Source organism: Anabas testudineus, chromosome 18, assembly GCF_900324465.2.
Source record: "Anabas testudineus chromosome 18, fAnaTes1.2, whole genome shotgun sequence".
NCBI lineage: Eukaryota > Metazoa > Chordata > Actinopteri > Anabantiformes > Anabantidae > Anabas > Anabas testudineus.
Window position 1 is genome coordinate 6,197,476 of NC_046627.1, and position 12,751 is coordinate 6,210,226.

The following is a 12,751-nucleotide window of genomic DNA, read 5'->3' on the forward strand; positions in this document are numbered from 1 at the left end:
AACGATTTCCATCCTGGGCCAAAGCTCTCCTGATTCTCCTAGTTCTTCTTCTTGTTACTGGGGTTCTTTTAGTACATTTCCGTCAGTTCTTCATGTCAGGTACGTCTGATCTCAGGTAACTTCTAATTACTGACTGATTCTTTCATTGGATTAGTTTCTGACTCACTGCTCAGTGAGGTCTGGGATTAGAAGAGAAGGACGGGACAGTGAGGTTCTGATACCATCAGTGCTGCTGTCTGTCCAGATGATGTTGTGGTTTGTTGTCCTCTCAGTCTGCCAGGTGGAGGTGAATTCAGGGGTGGAGTCTGTCCTGCTGCCCTGTAAAACCACAGTTTGTCTGCCTGAAGACGTCAAAGTGGAGTGGAGGGACAGTTTAAACTGGAAGGTCCATGTGTATCAGAACGGCTCTGATCAGCCTGAAGAACAGGATCGGTTTTACAGAGGTCGAACAGAGATGAAGAGAAACCTGCTGAAACCTGGAGACCTCAGTCTGACCCTGAAATACCCCACAGACGAAGACAGAGGAACCTTCACCTGCACCGTCTACAACAGGGAGAAAATCATCCTGATGAAGAAACAAGTGGAGCTTAAGGTCAAAGGTCAGTTCAATGTCTTTATGCTAAGCTAACTGTTATTATGTTATAACATTATTAATAACAATAAAACTTTAGATCTTTTGTTTACTTGTTAATTTATTAAAATCCTTTACTTAATTTTCATATTTAGGTTTAAGTGATGATCCAAGTTTATATTTCTGCTCATTTATTATATTTATAATTTTTTCTTCATTAATGAATTTAACTGAGTGTTTGTGGACTAAAAACCAGTGATTTCAGTGTTATCTGAATATCAGTGAGTGGTGTGGAACTGAGCTGAGTGAATCCTGTGAACATGGAACAGTCGGAGAATTTCCAGAATCTTATCTACGAATTTGATGTTAGTGGATGAATGAATGAGTTCCTGTTGGAACAGCTTGTAGCTGCTGTTGTTGATCCACACAGTGAAATGTTTATATAATATTTAGTGATCATCAAGGGATTTCTTGAATCCTCCATTCAGGTACCTGTCACTTCAGGATCATGGCAGCAATTGGACATGAAGTCCTGGTCTTTGGACTGATCCGTTCTTTCCAGTCCACAGAGATCAGACATGAAACATTCAATCCATCACTAATATTGATGGTCCCCAACATTTCAGATTGACTAAGTATCAATGAGCAGAGAAGAAGACAGGAGATCATTTCCATGTGTGAACACCAGCTGATATCAAGAAGCAGATTGATGACCAATCAGAGTGAGACGGTATTGATCAGAAAGAGTTTGGATCCAGAACAAAGTGGAAGGAAGAAGAAAGAAAAGCAGCTTTAATGATTTGGATCAGTGAAAGATTCTGAAAATCTTCCAGCTGTGTTAAAGAAGGTTTTAGTTTCTGTCCCCTGTGACCTTCTGGTCTGATCTGGTTCTGTCATTCAGGTTTCTCTCCAACGTTGTCGATGTAACCCAGGTTATTATTTAGAGCTCTGAATTACACAGTATTCCTAAACGCATCATAAACAGGTTAGCGCGAGGCGCACATGGAAGTTTTTCCACTCCCACCCAGGACTCTAGCAGACCACACAACTCAGACTCAGGTGTGTGAGAAGAAAAAACATAGTTAAAAGTTATAGAAGTTAAGTGGGACATTCTTCACTGGACGTTTGCTGAACTAGTGTTAATAGAGCTGGAGCTGACAGTGAGAAGAGTTACTGAATGAAACTCAATTGAAATAGATGAAAGAAGAACCCCGACAGGCGTTCCTCTCAATGAAGTGGATTATCCTGGCTGTTTTTGTTTGTTTGTTTTTTTTTTGAGGGACAATTCTTCTGAAGCTGGTAGGAACCAGATTAAAGGAGTCACTTCAAGGGAAATTCACTCTTTCATTCTATTTTTTTCATTTGATATCTCGGATATAATTTTGGCTCAATACCGAAACGAATGCAACTCAGTGAGACCGTTAAAGGAATCATTCAACAAGGAAACATAAGAAAAGAGCAATAAGAACTCACAACTGAATATTTAGGTTGACCTGACAACTATTTATGTTGCGTTGATTATTTTCTTATCATTTTGTTGAACATCTGATTTTTAGTTAGTGATCTGAAGGAAGTTTTGTTCATTTTGTCACTTTATTTATGTTACATTTTATAAATACATTCCTTTTGCCATTTTATAAGTGTGTATGTGTGGATTCCTAGTGGGATGGAGTTGCTACTGCCAGTCTCCTTACTGAATCTCGTGATTAATGAACACAGAAAACCTTGAATCTGAGTAACTGACCAGGACTGAATCACACTGTGGCTAAAACTCAGTAGAAAACACAGAACAGATATCTTAGATACTCAGCCAGGTTCAGAAGTGTAGATTTCTGATAGCCAAGGTAGGACATAAGTACTAGCGGCTACATGTTCATTCAGTAAAGTGATTAAAAACTGCTGCTGCTGTCTGTCCAGCTGATGTTGTGGTTTGTTGTCCTCTCAGTCTGTCAGGTGGAGGTGGAGGAGGGAGTGGAGTCAGTCCAGCTGCCCTTCAGGACCACAGGGGACCTGCCTGAGGATGCTAGAGTGTGGTGGGAACGATATGAACCTGAATACATGATGGTCCACATGTATCAGAGCAACTCTGATCATCTTGAGAAACAGAACCAGTTTTACAGAGACAGAACAGAGATGAAGAGAAACCTGCTGGAAACTGGAGACCTCAGTCTGACCCTGAAGAACCCAAAAGTCAGAGACACAGGAAGATACGACTGTTTGTGTGTAATATCAACAAATGAGGAAAACACCTACATACTGATGAGACGGAAAACTGTGCTACTTCAGGTCAAAGGTCAGAACTAAGATACTTCTTTTTTTCTCTCTACCTGTCTAAGTCTCTAACTGTCTCTCTATGTCTCTCTCTAACTGTCTCTAACTGTCTCTGTCTCCTCTACAGACAGAATTCAGGACACAGATCAAACAGTGGACATCAGGAACAGAAGCAGCTCCACTGATCCAACTCCTCTGATTGATGCTGATCAATCAGTTTGATCGCTCTGTTGATCGATCTTTGATTATTGATCTGATCGGACTTTGGATCAGAGACAAGCTGGAAGTGAAGGAGCTGATGGACGATGGATGAAGACAGGAGTACGCTTTGTCTTCTTCTTCTTCCCTCGGACTCCTCCTGACTCTCACACAGTCTACACACTCACTATTGATCAGTGCTGATCAGTGATGTCAGAGTGTGATGTCACGTGTTGATCAGCTCTGTGATCTGGACTCCAACATGTTCTTGTGTTTTTTTGGTGACTTCTGCTTTAGATCCTCTGAACTCTGACAGAGGTCTCACTCTGGAGGAAACTCTCCACACTTTGAATCTCTTTGTTTTCTTCTCTCACTCAACATGTGACAGTTTTTATCCGTTGATTCAACACATTTTCTAAAACACTGTCACACTTCTCCAAACATTTCCTCCAATCACCAGCTCACTTTCTACTGTTCAACACTTGATTTGTCCTTAAAGTTGTTGAGCTGCAGTTCCTCTAACGTCCACCAGATGCGGCTGTGATCAAACTGACTGTATTGAAGTGAATGTGAAGCTTCTCTCTACAAAGTCAGAGCAGTTTGTACACAAATTCAGCTTTCAGCAGATTAACTGAGCTTCTTAACATGGAGCCAGAATTAAATAGGAGAAGTTTGGAACAAGACACAACAGTGAACAGTGAACTCTTCCGCATCTTCCTTTGCACAAAAAAATAAAAAAATAAAAAATTCTACCCTTTCATTCTCACATCTCTTGAAACAGAAACACGTTTTCAATAGCACTTTGCTTTGATGTTGTTTCTTCTTGACTTAGATTTTGTTTGCTTGCCTTGTTCCTCACTTGTAAGTTGCTTTGGATAAAAGGCGTCTGCTAAATGACTAAATGTAAATGTAAACAGGAGACACTGTTAATGTCACAGCTGAGCTGCTGTAAAACTTATTGGTCAGGAACTGATGAGGATTATAGTAAATGTAGTGAACTCTGTAGTTTATTAATTTCTAGTTAGAGAAGGTTGTAGATCACAAGGTTAAACATCATCTATGGACCACAGGTCAGTGGTTCCTCCAGGCCACATGCTAAAGTGTTCCTGGACTCTGAACCGTAGAACTTGGTTGATCAAGTAAGAAAAGATTGTCTGGATCCTTTTTATATCAAAAGGTGGAAATATGGTTTGATAGCAGGAATTTCTAGAGATTCATTTCTTCAATTCTTCAGCTCTTTCTGCAGCTGCTGGACTGGACTGATCACCACAACACAGACACATCAGAAGGTGGTTCCCAGCTCCCTTAATTATGTCCACGTTTTCCTTGTATCTTTGTTCCTCCACTAAAGATTCATGTAGGGATGCAAGGAAAAAATCTAAGGAGAGAGAGACCCAGGAAGACGTCCTCACCTCTGAACCATCGTCTGTTTCTGATGACGGTGGATCAAATGAGGATTAACTGTTGGACTTTGTGGTCACTTTTGTTGGATTGGAGATTGATCGAAGGCGGTGTACAGGTCCCCAGTACATTCAATTCAATTCAATTCAATTCAATTTTATTTGTATAGCGCCAATTTACAACAGAAGTTATCTCAACATCACATCTGAACATATAGAGACAAACAACCATTTAGGGCCAAACTCTTTGGAAGGAGGACTGGAACCTGGGTCTTTCTTACTATGAGGCAACAGTACAAACCACTACATCACTGATATGTTATGTTTGAGTAAATGATAGATAGATAGATAGATAGATAGACAGACAGACAGACAGACAGACAGACAGACAGACAGACAGACAGATAGATAGATAGATAGATAGATAGATAGATAGATAGATAGATAGATAGATAGACAGTTTATGTCTCTAAAGCAGAAACTGTGGAGGTGAATGAATAGAAACATCTGCTCATTGATTCAAAGCTGCTTCTGTATTTAAACTGTTCTCAGAGTCTCAATAATTTAGACTTTAATACTCGAACACGTTGTCAGCTCAGGATCTGAAAGTTGTTCACAGCTCTTTGTCACAGAGAACTAAAGATGTCTGAATGTAAAAACAAATTAAAACAGTTTCATTTAAGGTTCTCAGAGATGTGTTTATCACAGGACTGATGGAGCTGTGGTAAAGCAGCAACAACAGCACATCTTGCTGACAGGAAACACATTTCACAACTGTTGTTGTTGAAGAGGCCAGATAACCAGGATCTATGATGACCTCCAAAAACGAAACAACTTACCAATGATTTTTAAATCTAGCAGCTGTCACTTAGAATCCAGTCCAGTAAAAATGTCGGCCTCCTTCATGCAGCTCTGGCCTGGACATTTAATTCACTTCAGCTAGCGAGCTGACAGCACACAACTCAAAGACAACATGCATCCACCTGCTGATAGTAAAGGCATTGGTTCTGTGTGCACGTCAAGCCATGTTGTCTAACACTAACCAAGCACCTACAGCTGCAGAGTGACTTGAAACAACAGCTCCATGTGACTGTATTTCTACCTGTTGCTACAACGGACATCTGCATTTCAATGATTCACCTCAACAGAAACATGAAATAGGCCCAACGTTACCCACTAGTTCAACCAGATACATGCTGTTCAGCAGCACCACATTTCCTCTCCGACACACTGCCCCAACTCCGTGCCCAAGCTGCTCAAATTCTCTGTATGTTCGGCAGCACATATCTATGTTGATGAAGATGAACAAAACACCACTCAGGAGTCGTCTCACTGATGAACACCTTCACTCAGTCCTGAGGATTTCCTCAGCTCAGAGCCAGACATCTAAGAAGAGATGTCAGGTATCTGAATTGAACCAATGTGCATCAGAGTAAATCAGAGTGTAGCAAACTGAGCTTGAATGATGTCTTTATGCACTTCTTCTACTCCAAGACTACAGATAAAGACATAATAAGAAACAAATACCACTGATGTGTTTTATTTCAAGTTTAATTTCTCATTTTTATAATATTTTAAAATATTAAGCCTTTCTTGCTCCAGATTCAATGTTTACTCAAAACTAAAGTTTGTTTCCATATAAAAAAAGTTTAACATTACATATCTGGAGAGATGGGAAAACATTCACATTTGCAGTTAAATATTCAATATATATTATGTTAGGCCTGCAACTTCGTCCCAGTTTTTCATTTTGGCCCAGTGCCAATTAAAGTTTGACACCCCTGATCTAGAGCCTAGGAAGAGGTAAGTGTGTGATGAAGCTTGATGCAGGGTGGAGCTGCAGTGAGGACACTGGAGAAAGTGGAGAGAGATGAGGAGAGGTTGAGCTTGATAATGGAGAAATCCAAACAGACAGACAGTCAGTTGTTTTCCAGATGATCAGTCATAGAAACAGACAGAATCCAAAGTACAGAATCCAAAATCCAAGGTCAGAATCCAAAAGGCCAGAAAAGCAATCCACAGCAAAAGTTTATCCATAGTTTGTCATTGGAGGAGTTCAGAACAATCCTGGTGGGTAAAGTGTTCTCCACACCAAAGATGTTGTGGTCTGTAAGATGATCAGTTAGACGCTAAACTATCAATGTCCTCCACATGTGGGTTGCACCGTTCCTCCCACACAGTTGTTTCCAAACAGTCTTTTCTCTTTCATTGACTTTGGAATATTCACATTTCATTAGTCAGAGTTTTCACAGTGAAGATCGATTATTTTACAGAATATATGTTGTGACTGATCAGAAAAGTTAATTTTACTTCGATTAAGTGTTTTTCTCAGACGACTAAAACAACATCTGCACAGATGTTTCAGCCCTGACGGTAAATATCTGACAGTCAATAATGAAAGAAAGTCAATAATCTGAATGTATATTGTGGGTTTGTGGGTTATTTGTGACTTTCAGCACAGACAGCAGACAGAAACTGTCCGTCTTCATTGCAGCGTCTTGTCTCTGCCGCCTGCTCTCCTCTGTTTTACACAACATGACACAGTTCATCTCCGGGCCTCATGTCTTATTCTCTGAGTGTGGACAAAGTTTAGTTTGACACTATGGTTGTGAGGACATTTCTGCATGAAGTTGTCAGGACTGGCTGTTTGAGGATTAAGGGTAGATGTTGGAGTTGGGCATTCAAAACTGCAGGTACAAACTCACCTGTAACAACAGGCAGAGCAGTAATTTGATCTCTTCTGTTGTCATGACTGTTTCCCCTCACTTTGCATGAATCACTCCGCCCCCTGCTGCCTGCTCTTCCTGGTTTTCCAGGCACAGCTCGTCTTGAATGAGCCCATTATCTCTGGTGTTGATGAAACACGAGAGGAATGATTACATCATCAGCACAGTGACATCAGAGCACATGAAGTTCAGGAACCTCAAGAACAGGACCATCTGAAGAACAGAGACACAAACAGTCCATCAGGCTGGAACCATACAATGACAGTGTAGTACAAATCAGATGGTCCTCCCAGTTCTCCTGGTTTTTAATTTGTTCACCTGGCGGAGGACTGAACAGTACTGCAGCAGATCTCAGTTACTTTCTGTCCCTCATACCCTGATGTTGACCTGGACACTTCTCTCTGTCTTTCCACCAGTAAACCCCAGTATCCAATGGGAACAGGTGTAAGAAAACAGAAAGAACCATTTAACTTCCAAAAGTTTCTCTCAGCTGCTCCACTCCGCTCAGTCCTTCCTCCTTTGTTTGACCACCTGTCCTCACATCTCAGAGAGACAGACGCCTCTGTAAAGAACTGCTGAAGGTTTGGGCTGGACCTAAAACGACTGGAGCACAGACAGTAAATGTATGTGTGATGTTATTTTATTAGGGTCACTGGTTGTTTTATCTTCCACCAGCTCACCTGCAGAAACCATCAGACAGCAGCAGCAGAGACACACCTGGAACATTATCTCTCTTCTAACCTCTTTAGGAAGGATTCATTCATCTCGTCCAGATTATGTCACCTGTGCTGATGTCACCTTTCCACAGTTAACTAACTACAGAGGTAGGTAGTATGTGTTAATGTGTGTATGTGCTTGTTCCAGATGATCCAGTTCTGTGCAGAGTCGGTCACCAGTGATCAGTTCACAGAACAGCTGATTCGTTTTCTGTCCCATTTAATCCCGACTTGATCTGACATCCTCCAGACATGATAACCTTATGAGACCAAGACGGCTGCAGATTTTGGAGCCAGGTGCACCTGGCTCTTACCTGAGCTGAGATCTGATTGGTTCAGGTGTTGGATCAACAACAGGACGTTTTATAGAAACGTTTCCTCTTTGATTTACTTATTTTAAATATTAAAGTAAATACTTTGAGTTCATTACTCTGAGTTTTCACTGTGGAGATCGATTCTTATAAGTGTGTGTCAATGTAATTTATTATTAAAAGTTTATTTTAGTATCAACTACATGATTCACTGACAGTTTTCTTTCAGATTATTAAAATCACATGTGCACAGATGTTTTAGCCCTGACGGTCTAAATATGGGACAGATCGATAATCTGTGCAGGATATTCTGCAGGTGTGTTTATTCAGGTGAACGTCACCAAACACCGACGGTCCAATCGAAAGTGAACTTCCTGTTGGTCAGTACAGTAACTTTAATGTGACGGTCACTGGCTGGGACTGGATTTTTACTTTGATATATTTTTGTGGTTGTTCTACTTCAACGTGAAGATGAAGATGTTGCTGGTGTTTATGATCCTCATCCACGGTAAGATAACATCCCTCTGATCGATTCATTCGCAAAATCCGACACGGAAACTCGTTCATGTGCACGCACACGCACGCGTGCACACAGCATCTACACGGTCTGTCCTGTGGTATTTTCTTAAGAAACATGTGATCACACCTGAACTGACTTCCTCTGCTTTTCAAAGCTTGGACCTGTAGACAGAGACAGTTTCAGATCTACCAGAGACAAACGAGTTTTCATCACACACAGTACTACAAGTAGAAATACCACTTCCCATTCTGTACTCAAGTCGTCTCCACACTGGACTTTAATTTCCAAGGTGGCTGTTCATCCTCTCTCTGATTCAGTACAGTATTTGTTATTGTGTGTTAGTTCATCCTCAGATGTTGTGAGCTGTCTGCTCCATCACCATATGTTTTATCTTTCTGCTTGGATCTGACCTGGAAAACAAGAGCGACAGCTGATCTGAGCCCAGGGGTCGGAAACCTGCGGCTCTTTCATCCTTATACTTTGGAAAATAAATAATAAATATTTAATTGAATATAGAATCACAAATAGAGTGATACTGAGAACCTCACTATACCGGACAAACTGAAACATGGAATTCATCCCCACAGCTACATAAACATGAAGAAATCTGAGTTTGAAGTCCTGCAGATCTTCAGATCCACAGACGTACGACAGCAGCTATTCTCCATCATGAACTACGTTAGAAATAATCAGACGACAGCTACTGCGTAAAGATAAAAGAGACTTCGTACAGGTCAGATTTGCAGACGCTGTACGCAGAGGGTTCAGGAGCAGGTGAAATCATTTTTTTATATTGTTTAGTGACGTAGTGCTTATTTTTAAGTTCAGGAACTACAAGTCAAGGTTCCACTACAGGCTCCGACAGCCAAAGGTGATAGGATGAAGGATGACGGCTCAGGGCATTGTGTTTGCTACGTGGATAATTTAATACACAGCACTTCATAAATGTCATAAGAAACACACTATAGCTGTTTATACAAAGCGTAAAGGTAAAAAAACAGTCATATTTCCATTTTAGATTTCAAAAAGTATTTGCAGCTCCCAGAGTTTTCTTTTCCTTGGAAACCAGGTCCACATGGCTCTTTGGGTGTTAAAGGTTGCTGAAACCCTGTCTTAGCCAAAGAGGTTGGGATTTGTCTCCTTTAACCAGTTTTAAATTACAATAAAACACAAAAAGCTTCCGGTGTTTAAGTATTTCAAAATATCCCTAAACTGGACTCTTTAGAGCGTCCCTGTGAAAATCTGTCCTTCGGTGAGCTGCTGTTCTACTTTTCCTTAAAACATGTGGAACACAAACAGGAATGTGGGGGTTTACCTGACCCAAAACCAACATGGAGTACACATGTTGGTTTAGATGTAACCTTCTTCTGCACCGTTTTTCTATTTGTTGTAAGAAGCACAGTCTGATATAAAACTATGTTCTATCTTTGAACAGACCTCATCTCCTCGGTCAGATATGACAACTGCCTTGATCCTTGACTGAGTCATGTTTCAGTTCACTGGACAAGATGGAGTTTATTATTATGATCACCTCTTGGTGCTAAAGCATCACTGCACAGATAATTTATTTCACCAACATGGGCGAGATTGTAGATTGATTGATTCTAGTTTTCTTTTCTTTTCTTTTCTTTTCTTTTCTTTTCTTTTCTTTTCTTTTCTTTGTTTCTCTTTGCTCTGGTCTGATGATCATACCTGTATTTACTAAACATGGCACTGAAGCGTTTGTATGTACAGGCCCACGTTTTCTTGCACACACATCACCACAGGTGTTTCCATGGAAAGTTGTGGTCACACACTCTCATGCAGAGAGAAAGAACATGTCTTCTGATTGTCTCCCTCTGAATGTTACCTGTGACCTTGTTTATCTCAAGAACTGTAAAAGTGGGTGTCGTGCAAAGTCTAATATTTAGCTACCATTTTATTTTTGTGTCACAGTACAAACACAGTAAAGCCTGTTAAAGCGAGACTGAGACTGCGGAACTGATAATGAACAACTGCATAACAAGCATGTGGTATTAGATGTTTTGCATGCTCGGCTGTGACAGCACGACCTGTGCTCAGTTTGACTCTGTCATGAATGTAACTTACTAAATTTTTTGTACTACTGTGAGGAAACTGAATGAAACGAGGCACCCTCTAGATCTTTTGACTAAGTTTTATTCTAATACTATTATCACTACAGTTAAAGTCATGTTTGTTTATTGTTCCTATGGCACATATGACTTTGAGGTGTGGTTTATGTACATACATACATATTTGCTCCAGTTTTCTGCACACAGACAAAAGTGAAGTGTTTTAGTGAGAAATCAAGAAGCTGTTGTCACCGAGAGGCAGTGTTCCTTCTAACGAGCACAGGTCAAGAGTCAAGAGCAAACAGAGCCCATAAGTTGTAATGTAGTGCTGAGACTAGACGCAACAGAGGCCTGTTAACAATTTACCTGTCTGTGCATTTTTGCTGGTAAAGAGGAATAATATCCCTTTAGTCCCCTTTCTGTGGGTGTTGGTGTTGTTTTTGTTTGTCACCTGCTCTCACCCTGTTCTCCTGTCACTTTGGAGCAGCGTTTTTGTTTGGTACTTAATATTTTGTTTTGTATGTTGGTTTGTCCTTTTGTCTGCATTAGAGCCTTTATTTCTTCTACTTTGTCTGATTATTAGTTAGTTTGTCCTTGTGTCAGTGCAGTAGTTTTTTGTTGTTACTTTGCTTCATTATTATTGTACTCGTTTAGTCTCTCTCTGTCTTGTTTTTTTTTTTTACCGTGTCCCTTTGTTTTGGACTGGGTGATTTCATTAATTAACCCTTTTTTGTTTCGTACTTGTTTGTCCCATGTCCTCGTAACAAAGTTTGCTGTTGAGTGACCTGCATCTTAAGAACTATTATGACTATTACTTCTGTCTATTCAGCCCAGGGGTGGAGTGAAACCCACCTGGAGCATAAATTTGTGGGCTCTAACCAACTATCTTTAGACTGAAAAGCTAGATGGATGCCATAACTTAACTTCCAGATAATGTGCTATTTCTGTGCATCTTTGCAATAAAGAGAATGAGAAATAAATCACTCTGCGTCATCATTCAAGTGTGCTACACGACCACATGTCTACTAAGTATCTCGGGTTAATTCACACTCAGCTTGATGAACAACAAGGCGATCTTCACTGTCCTAATTTTAATTATATAGCTGATCTCTGGGAACTTTGCACACCATACCAGTCTTCCAGATTCATGAGCAATTGGAAACAGGAAGAGTGCATGATAGCTGTTCTTGTCAATGCAAATTTTACTCGTTTCCATTAAATTATTAAATGACTGAAAACATATATAGCTAAATAGTCTTTTGACAAGGAAGACAAGAAATAGTCCAACTCAGTTTAAAAGTTGCTTGTACTGTGTTAACGGGACACATGTCTAATTTTGGGAAAAAGTACAACAACACGAACTGTTTTCATGACATAAAAAAAAAATCTCAAACACTGCATGTAGTTTAGTTGTAGAACTCTTCTCGTAAATTTCACTTGTCTTCATTAAATGACAAACCTGTACTAAGGTTTACTAAACTACTAAACCTACCTATTGTGGCTATATTACCTTGTAACTATTGAGATAAGTCTTCACTGTGGAAGATATGAGGTGTCAGCTTAGTAGATATAAGGACTGGATTGAATCTCAGCAAGGATACTGATGAACTGCATTCATATGCGCTCACCTGTTTTTTTATTCAGTTTTTAGTGAAGCCTATCTTACTGCCACAATAGCCTCCATTTGGAAAATGGCTACCATAATTCCTGTTCCCAAGAAGCCACGGCCTACTGGACTCAACAACTACAACCTGTTGCCCTCACCTCCATAATTATGAAATGCCTGTAGAAGCTGTTGCTGAACACTATCCTGTCATTTGTGAATCCACAACTGGACCCCCTTCAATTTTCTTACAAGGCTAAGAATTGTAAAATAAATTGGTCTCACCATACTCATTTTAGTTGAATTAAACAATAATGCCATTAAGCACACTGCTATTTCAGTAGGACAAGATCCCACATACCA

The 12,751-nt window shown here is 40.2% G+C and overlaps 1 protein-coding gene across 1 annotated transcript in view; it reads left to right on the plus strand.

The window, feature by feature from the left end:
• The window catches only part of LOC113155808 (NACHT, LRR and PYD domains-containing protein 12-like), a gene marked incomplete at its 3' end in the record, with an annotated part of 144,181 nt that overhangs the window by 1,275 nt on the left and 130,155 nt on the right, over window positions 1-12,751 (plus strand). Inside the window, 5 exon segments of the mRNA XM_033326757.1 lie at window positions 1-99; window positions 273-599; window positions 2,517-2,864; window positions 2,970-3,062; window positions 8,594-8,701. Of these exon segments, the coding sequence (XP_033182648.1) occupies window positions 1-99; window positions 273-599; window positions 2,517-2,864; window positions 2,970-3,062; window positions 8,594-8,701 (975 nt within the window).